At 43.4% G+C, this 10,331-nt stretch overlaps 1 protein-coding gene across 1 annotated transcript in view; it reads right to left on the minus strand.

Annotated features, from left to right (window-relative positions):
- LOC118431396 (gastrin/cholecystokinin type B receptor-like) overlaps positions 1-5,506 on the minus strand; it is a 17,422-nt gene extending 11,916 nt beyond the window's left edge. The window contains exons 1-2 of the mRNA XM_035842591.1: positions 4,979-5,506; positions 3,858-4,403 (exon numbers count right to left, since the gene is read on the minus strand). Coding sequence (XP_035698484.1) covers positions 3,858-4,276 — 419 coding nt within the window. The 5' untranslated portion in view covers positions 4,277-4,403; positions 4,979-5,506. The remainder of the gene's footprint in view (positions 1-3,857; positions 4,404-4,978) is intronic.
- Positions 5,507-10,331: the final 4,825 nt, after the last annotated feature.

Consider the following 10,331-nt stretch of genomic DNA (forward strand, 5'->3'; position numbering starts at 1 on the left):
CTATTGTCTAAGTGAGAAATTCCCCTCAACCCATAAAGATACGGGACCCACATACAGGCATTATATATGTGCATATACATGACATTGTGTATATACGGGCTCAGCAGGACACGGGTTAAGGAGATAGTTCCCCCTTTATACCCTCATCTCGCTTTGACATATTACCTTTGGGACGGGATCACTCTGTAACATTTGCCATCTCCATCTCAGGTTAATACAGTGTGACCCCAAGGATTCATTCAAAGCTTCTGTATGCAAATAAAATCGCCGCGTTTTAGTTAGGACATTATCTGCACTCCCATCCAAGGATTCCAAACATCCCTTTGAGACTTCTGTATGCGGCTGAAATCGCTGCGTTTTAGGTAAGATCTTATCCGCGCTCTCAAGCAATCTAAGCGAGCTGTTGTCGAGTCCCCTCACGCCAGAATATAAACCGAGATTTGGTGCGGTAATATTCAGCACCTCACCTGTCAAGGTTTGGAGGTTCACGCTGTGACATATCTGAAAAGAATACTGAATGGTGACGTAAACTTTACCAAGTTGATCATGATTATTTCATATCATCATGCCTGGCGTACCTCCATACCGTATCAGCCACACGGTGATTTCCTCCATTTACCCGGACGGGAAACCTGGCGCATCTCCGTCTTGTATTCAGCTAGAAGAAAGGGTATGCCATCCCACAAGGCGCGGTATAACCCCAACGGTGCTGTTTATATATACGTAATACGCCGTATGACTCTACTACTTCTACTATTTCATGTCGTATACGTATATTGTTCGCGAAGTCCAGCCAAGACAAGACGTCTATTGTGGAGTCAAATGGTAGAGTGGCCTGCGGACACGACATTGGGAAATCACGGGATTGATTCCTGCTTTCTTGGCGAGACATTGGATCCCTGGGATGGGCACTTTACACAACTTTCCTCAATCCATCCAGGTACAAAACAGGTACCTGGGAGGGAAGCCGTGAGTTCGATTCCGGCTTTGTCGCTCACCCGATATGCACACTACTTCAAAGGGTTGCAGTCCTTAGGAAAGGACGTTAAGCCGTGGTCCACTGTTCATTGTGCTTGTCGATAAGAGCTAGGGGAATTTCCCCGGTACAATAAACCCGTAAATACTGTACATAGCGTCTGTCCTCTCTGTCACAACCAGTGCAAGACTAGCTCTTACGTGAGCTAAAACTGGATCGAGATCACTTTCCTTTTTTACCTGCCTTCGGTTGGGTAGGGCGGTGTGAGGAGAGGGAAGGGCTCCAACTCCCAGAACTACCCTAACACAGACAACATGATGTAACAACGTTAACCCACTGTCCCTTTGGCTTCAAAGGCAATGAGACCTTCACCTTGTTACATGTATTTCCATATGATCATGTAACCTTATTTGGACCATAAGGTTTATACAATTATCCTTTTCTAATTATGGTTATCCATTTCGCTGAACATTTGGACAGCTTATAAATGTCGTTTATTACAATTGTATTACGGTATTGTAATATGGTATATTCAGTGTAAGGGAATGAGGTTCTAGAAAAAAAACATTCTTGCACAAAGGAAAAGTCTCCTGCCCAAAAAAATAGTAAGGTGAAAAATCAATACATGAAGACCATTGATCAGACATTGAATGCTCATGTATAAAAGCGAAAATGACGGGTTCTGATTAGCAACAACCATGAGTTCTACAGTAGACAATTGAGGGCGAATCTACACATCAATTTTGGACTCTCATAAGGTGGGTTCACACGTGCGTATATATTTAAGTCCGTATGAGGCGCGCATGAAATTATTTGCCTCCACCAGGCCCCACAGGTCGTTGGAAAAATATTAGAAATTGGACAAACGTAAACAGGTAACATGTCAGACGAGTTAGCTGGGTCGCTAACCATACTTCTCGGTTAGCTAACTCATCTGGCATGTTATGTATCTATATCTGCCAATTTGTACTATTTTTCCCGCGACCTGTGGAGCCTGGTAGATACTAAGAGCTTCATACGCACATCAAACGGACTTGAATATATACGCATGTGTGAACCCACTATACACAGTTTTGACATTAATTTCTTTTTACCGTTTCCTGCCCTCTCCTAAATCTGTTGATCCTAGATCTGATACACGATAAGACGTTGAAAATGGTTCTTTGAAATTGAGTATTAAGTTCTTTATGCGCAATCACAAACTATCACCTGCCAATTTTTCGGTAGGCCGTCTGCTCCCTTCCTCAGGGAGAAACCACGTAGCAGTGGGAAGTACAACCACACAGACGAAGGGAGCTGAAGTACGGCCGGTACATTGGCAGGTAATTGGTATTGATGATGATGATGGCTGTTACTTCGTATCCGAAGATTGCTTCATCCGAAGGCAGACAAGGTTGCTTAGACGACCAGTCTGCCTGGCCTGCACGTGACTTTTTAAGGTGAAGGAGGGGTGTGCACTCTCGTCTACTGGCGCACTAAGTCCTACAGGGACAGAACTGTTTGCCACGTAAGACGGCCCCAGCAGATGCAGGTTTATTATTTGGAGTTTCCGTCTCCTAGGAGGACTTCCGACCAAGGATGTAAGGGGTTCCTCCTACCCCTGACTCGTGTGTCATGGCGGGTGCGTCATGCCCGAACATGCCCCTATGGCCTGTCACCACCACAAAGGCCTGTCACTGCCACTAGCCGCAGCTATGTACTCATTTACACCTGAGTTAGGTGAGGAAAGTCGTGTAAAGTGCCTTTCCCAAGGGCACAAGATCGGTGACACGGCAAGCGGATTTGAACCCGGGACCTCTCGGGTCTGAGACCAACGCGCTCCCGATCGTGCCACGCGGTCCCACAATTGGTATTACCTGTGTAGAAAACACCTGGATGCACAAGTTACCAAACCGATGAAACTGTTTCCCGGGTTCTTTGACCGATTTGACTTTTAGTCATGTAAAGAAGTTTTTGATACCTCGGCAAAGGTTCTTATATACATGAGAATGGGAAAAGCGGCTATAACTATACTGACTTCAGTTGGATGGAAAAGACAGTGGAAGCACATGGATGGACTCCCCCTCCCAATACCCGTTTTTAATTGGGGTATAACAAAATAAAAAAGTAAGAAAACTAGACAAGAGGGACAAGACGTTTTTTCACTGTTTTCATTTTTGTTAACATCATTTCAAAGAACATACAAGAGAAGAAGGAAAGAAAAAGGGATGTGTCAAGCTACCCACGACAGGTTACCCTAGACACGGCGGATAACATCCCACTGCCCCTATGGCCTCGAAAACGTTATCGTATTACACGAACATACTGTGTATCCTTTACATGTGGCACTGTTGAAACAAGACACCGCTATCTAAGTCAAATAGAAACGAGAACATATCGGAGACATGGAACAAAAAGATGTAGTCAAACTACAAAGTATCTACTCTGGGAACCGGGAGCCCGGGAAATCGTTTGAAAAGATGCCAACAGAAACCAGTGAGTCTGAAAATGTTTTGGGGCGCGCTCCAATAGGCTAATCCCTTCACAAAATGCTCTTGTCAAAAACTTCAATGAAGACTTGTCTTCAGTAATATTACTAATAATAATAACGTTATTGCAAGTTCGTCCCCGAAGGCCAAAGCGTCGGTATACATAATTAATTGTATACTTAACAAAGAATGGAAATCAGATTTATAGATAAATTAAAAGGGAATTAAGAACTAATCTAAATCTACTTCTACTTAAGCTCTTTGATGAGTTTGACTTCTTTTCCGTATGCAGTGGGAAATAAATTGTGCAACATTTTTGTAGATAAAAGGTTGGACTTAATGGATGAGCTGAAGACCATAGCGGTGATCTAAACTTACATGTTCAGCCAGTGAAAAGTAAATTGGTGTCTCACCTCTCTATGGAGATGCAGGTGAGCGTGAGGACGGAGCAGATGACGGACAGGAACTGCAGGAGTGCCGTGGCCTTACACAGGAAGCCGCCCAGCTGCCAGGACGGCAGGAAGAACTCCGCCGCCTTGACGGGCACGCACAGCGCCACGATCAGCAGGTCCGCCGTGGCCAGGTTGCCCAGGAGGTAGTTGGTGGTGGAGCGGAGCCGCCGGAAACGCGCCACGGAGAAGATCACCAGCACGTTCCCGACGGTGCCGAGAAGGAAGCAGACGGCGTAGGTCAGGATGGTGGGCACGGAGACCGGCAGGTTCTCCAGGATGGCGGCCGCACCCACGTAAGGCTCGGGGAGGGTCGCGTTCGGGCCCGTCGAGTTACTGACGTTCCCAAAGGTCCAGTCGAATTCACTGTCATCAACTGCCATGTCACTGTGTTGGTCCCGGTGGCCAGGTGACTTTCGTTCAAACTTGTGTCCCGTCTATCAGTCGGTGTCTGACAGGTAAACGTTAGGTGTCCCGGCGGTGTACCGGAGTGTAGACCGCCAGTCCCAGCTGAGGCGCAAAAGTGAAATACAATTAAAGCTACCTCTATACACCAGAGAACCGACACGCAGCGGAGATCGCCAGTGCGGAACTCACAGACGTGCGAAAGCAATCAAAACACGTACGCGGAAAAGCGAGAAATGTGACAGAACGTGAACGAAGCGACAATGTACAGCTCGCGTGTTCCACGCACCTTCTCAGCGTCTAGTATTCTAGCTTATGATGAATAATCTGCTATCAGAAGTGATTGTTGCAATTAATTCAACAGGAGCCTCTTAATCAGATTTCCTCCAAAAAGGTTATCTCTAAATTAAAGTGTCGTTGGACGGGTCATTACTCAAGGAAAATTATTAACAGCAACGTTGCGCTATTAAAGATTCAAGGTGTGCACTCCGTAAAGTGGTTAAATTACCATCGAATGATGCCATGGACAGTAGATAGATCACTGTGAAATCAGTAATTTGTTTCCCTCACGCCCCACAACGTAAGGTAAACTTGAAGAACACGCGTACTTACATATTAGCTCCCCCCCCCCCCCCTGCTTTGGCACTAGACCAACCGTATAGCCTATCAAAGCACCTTACCTGTACGGAAGAGCCGTTCGACAGTTTTATCAGGAATTTATTCTAGCGTTTAGACACGAGCGCGAATAAGTGACGTGCTCACAAGAAACGGTCTCTCAGGAAATTTAAAGTCCTCTGGTGTGTGTGTGTGTTTTCGTGTGGCGACTATTTTAATATGCTAAGTAAAATGTCTGTACAAATATGGGACATCACCAAATATGGCGTTTTCCACGTGTCCTGTCGCTTTCGTCGCCCCGTAAATTATGCACATGAGCGAGATTGAATCATACGCTGTTCGCGGCCTGAAAAAAGAAATTTCTAAAAAAAGAAGAAACATAAAACTTGGAAAACACCAAATTAGGCTTTTTGGCTGAGTTTTACGTTTGGGATTTGTGCCTTTTTCTAATTGTATACTAGTTCTGATATTAGCGGGGTTCTAGCGTACAGTCCCTCACATTAGTTTTCACCTGGTTAAGAAACAAAGAAGACATTTCGTTCCCCTCCAGCGATGGCTAACATGCAAGAAAATACCGAACATGAGAGGATGTATCGTGTGGTAGCCTGCAGTGATGCTAGGCTACCCTACAGATGTCACAGGAATAAAGACTTATTTGCTATAACACCATTTTTTTTAGATTCAAGTCTTATAATATTGCAACGGCTACGATCTCTATCTTGAAGACCCAGGCATCTCGTGTCGTTTCTACGCGTCTTGTTTGCTTTTCACACTTGCATTGTATATTCTAGATTTGGAGTCTGTAGATGATGTCTTACGTAATGTTTAGTTGGTGCGGCGATGTGATAACGACAAGCAAAGCCCATCCAAGAGGCTTGCTATATATATGGAGATACATGGTGCCACACGAAGTGAGATTGAATCATTGAATCCACCGGTGCCTTTATTAAATTCAGATTCTAAAGACCTTATCCCATTCTAAGTAAAGTCCTCAGCACTGCAGACCGAGTTACACTGATTGCAGATTTTTGTCCAGAGTGTTTCTCTTGTAGTTAGACATGCATCTTCATTCACCCGAAGGTAGTCGTTAATCAAGAGTTCATGATGTCAGGCAGTGGCTTTCCAACTCTATTTAGTTGAAACATTGTGTTAACCCCGCTGTGTTACCCTTCCTAATTAGGCTCTATGACTTATCTATCTACGCATCTATCTCCCTACTCTCTCTCTTACCTCTCTCTTCCTCCCCTCTCTCTATATGTATAAATGTATAACTGACCGTTTCTCTCTCCTCTCCTTCTCTCTCTCTCGATCTCTCTCTCTCTCCACACACACACACACACACACACACATATGCACACACATATGCACACACATACACACTCACACACACATGCACGCACACACACACACTCTCTCACACACACATGCCCCCCCCCCCCACGCACACACACACGCACATACGCTCACATACGCCCCACACACACACACGCGCGCGCGCTCACATACGCACACACATACACATACACACTCACACAAACACACACACACACAAACACACACACACACATACATATGCGATAGATTGAATGATAGATTTATAGGTATGTTGTGTTACATATTTGCGCCAGATATAACGCCTAATTAGTAAGGATGACACAGCTACCCCATGCTCTAATTTAGTCTGCGGATTACATACCCGAGACTTTTCCTTATACGGTGTGCACCTAAGGGTGGGCTTCATCCACACAGATTTCTCATTAACTTAACAAACACACACAGACCTCTGCTACAGGTTAGAAACCATGTTAGCACGTAGACCATCAAACAGCCAGTGTGGCTTTCTTGTGATGAAGAGATTCTACAAGCCTTTCTAGTTTATAATCTGCGACTTTCTAAGCCATGTCTCATACTGATGTGGCGCGTTTAAGGTTTTGTTTGAGAGAGATTTTCTTGGCAAGTTTGAAAATTAGAATTAAGAAAAAACAATCTTTACCGTCACTCAGTCTGAAAGATAATATTAGATTTTATGATAAAGCAGACAAAGTAATGTAGTGCAATATCTCTTATTCTGTATCATAAAAAGAAACATATAGTGATGATTGTATTTAAGAAGTACACTTGATTTGAATAAACTGTATGCAAATTTGATTTTAGAATGATTGAACTTGTCTTAAATATCGCGTTTGATCGTTATTTGTATTGGAAGGGGTGTGATTTAGCTAACTGATACGTATAAACGTTTCTGAAAGTTAGACATCGAGGTACACCATATTCCAATATTGAAATACAACTAGAAATTTACTTCCGGACGTTTCAAGTGACATCCGCCACTCTTCTTCAGAAACTTAATATGTACGAAATTTGAAAGTATCAAATGATAATTCTCCGTAGGGATGGAGAAATGACACGGAAACAGGAATCCTATGCTCGTCACGCCGACCCCATCCCAGGTTCTACCACACGTAATTCCCAAGAGTCGCCCTATCTCGAGTCTCCATGGTGATCAGAACAACAGTCGACGAGCTATGACGCGTTTTGTGGGTCCATCTACATTTATATTACTTCTTCTTGAATCAACGCGCGTTTGTATTGCTGATTTTGTCGCCAGGGTCGCGGAACAAGGTGAAGTAAAACGGTGTAAGGTTGATAAGAAAGCGAACGTTACAGGACGACGACCTTTTCTGAATGGATCCATTTATCTGTCGTCTTTCCTTTGCAAGAACCGCGGAAGCAACCGTTTAGGTGGTATCTCACTGCACTTGGAGCACCGGTGCGGCACTGAGGGGTTTGAAAGATTACGAGTCAACGAATTTCAGAGATAAAGAATGAATTTTCTTACGTTTTGTGTTGTCTCCTACGTCATGCATGTACGTATTACGCAATATGTAATTTATTTAAAAAAATCGGAGAAAACAACACAACAGTGCTGCAGTGAGCGAACCCCGTAGTGCCGCACCGGTGCCCCAAGTGCAGTGATAGACCACAGTTTGTGAGCTCGGCTGATTGCTTCACGAAAAGTGGTATTCACCAGTGGTGATAAATTCCTCAGTAAGACTGGTAATGACTGCTTGTGGCATTTTATGTTTTAAGCAACCGTTTTCAGATTTACCTATCATTTGTTGCTATTATTTAGACACCTAAATAACGCCTTGAGCTAGATATTCAGGTAATGACTGCTTGTGGCATTTTATGTTTTAGGCAACCCTTTTCAGATTTACCTATCATTTGTTGCTATTATTTAGACACCTAAATAACACCTTGAGGTAGATATTCAGGTAATGACTGCTTGTGGCATTTTATGTTTTAGGCAACCCTTTTCAGATTTACCTATCATTTGTTGCTATTATTTAGACACCCATTATCAGCATTGCATAAATAACGCCTTGAGGTAGATATGCAGGTCTCACGCTAAAAGAAGTGGAATTCATTAAAAGCGACAAATACATCCAGTGAATCTGCACTGGCTTCGTTTATAGCCCAAAGCAGTCATTAACTGATTTACCTTGAATTTATCATCAGTGGTAAATCGACAACAATTTTTGGACAGTGTAAGTAAAAGAAAACTAAATGTAACATTAACATTACAACTGCGTAATACATTTGTCAAAATGGGAAAGATCTTGGACTGTGACGATCATGTCGAAATAGCAAAGATTTTACATCATTCATTCGTGAAGATTGGCCAGCCGGGTGATCTGACGTGTCAGTCATGTATGCATGATAACCTTGTTGTTGTAGAAATTTCCAATTTAGTAGCAGCGACAACCCGTGCAGATAAAAAAACTTCACACAATCATCACACAAGCACACCTCAATCTATCAAACAAACTCATTGATAAAGTTCAAAAGGGCCTCTTTAAATAGCCCTGATAGAAACATGATTACATTTTATATCAAAGTGGCAGCCGTCTGTTGATGTTGGCGGGTCCAATTCTAACATCCTGTATCAGATGTTTACTGAAGAAATGGGAAAAGCCAAATAATGCCCCGGAGTCACTAAGTCCTTGTGATACCTCCTTTGGTTTGGGCGGCAATTATATTGCAGCGATGTGAATAACGTTTCAACAATTAAACCTTGGGGGCACTTAAAAAGAAAAGTTAACTAGCATGAAGGGAGTCCACCAATGCTTCAAACCGAAGACTTGTGCGATGTGTCCCAAGTGCATACAGAGGCACCTGACAGTCTTTTATCAAGCTACGATATTTGAAATTTATGTGTCAGCATGTCTAAGCCTCATGAGACGGGAAACAAAAAACGATAAACCGGAGAAAGAGAGTAACTGATTGAATGAGTGAGTGCGTGAGCGATTTATTGATTGATTGATTGATTGGGTGAGTGAGCGAGTGAGTGAGTGAGTTAGTAAGTGAGTGAGTGAGTGAGTGATTTAGTGAGTGAGTGAGTGAGAGTGAGTGAGAGTGAGTGAGTGAGTGAGTGAGAATGAGTGAGTGAGTGTGATTTAGTGAGTGAGTGAGCGTGAGTGAGTGAGTGAGTAAGTGAGAGTGAGTGAGTGAGTGAGAGTGAGTGAGTGAGTGAGAGTGAGTGAGTGAGTGAGTGAGGGAGGGAGGGAGTGAGGGAGTGAGGGAGTGAGGGAGTGAGGGAGAGAGATAAAAATTGAGTAAGTGAGTGAGATTCCCTCTTTTTTGTAAAGCTATCAGAATGGCACAGGACCACCATGTTGTTGTTGCTGAGCTTTCAGGTTAATAACGTAATGAAACCTGCACCGGATGGTCATATTTAGTATTTCCACTGGAGTCGGCGGTTCAAATTTAGTACCATATTTCCGCTGCCCGACAAGAGAAGCTGATTTAGCGGATACCATGTTAGGTTTTTGATCGCAAATGTTTGATGATTTGTCCGCTTGAGTAAACAAACACTTGATAAGAATAGCACTGTGTGCAATTGAAATCTTCGACGCCTACGCTTTCCGGATTGACTTCCAAGAAGCTGGTGTTTTTCACAAACTGTCCTTATTACGATACAAGGACATTACGTCGTGTCCTTTCACACGTGCATGGGTGATGATGCCTTGCATGATATGTTGGTGATTAAGGTTTTTCTGTTATTTCTTTATTTGTCTCCTTTGCCTGGTAATAGAGTGTTACATTCTGAGTGACCAATCGTTGTGGAACGCACCGTTCATACTTTGTTACGAAAGAATCTAGATTTTTATTCGTTGTGTTTTATTCGTTGAAAACACTTGTATTCGCTTTCGGTGGCCGCACTTATATAAGTTACGATTTGAGTCGCTGCTATGTCTTGTAAATATAGTTTGCAATAGAAAAGAAGGTAAACGTGGTGAATGCTGTATCTGTATCTATATAGCCGGTATTACGTAATACTGGTATAACACACCAGCTTCACAGGCATGCGGCGAGGCAGCAGCTGGTTATATTGTAGTCTCTACCAGACTCCGGATC

This window comes from Branchiostoma floridae, chromosome 15 (genome assembly GCF_000003815.2).
Source record: "Branchiostoma floridae strain S238N-H82 chromosome 15, Bfl_VNyyK, whole genome shotgun sequence".
In the NCBI taxonomy this organism is placed as follows: Eukaryota; Metazoa; Chordata; class Leptocardii; order Amphioxiformes; family Branchiostomatidae; genus Branchiostoma; species Branchiostoma floridae.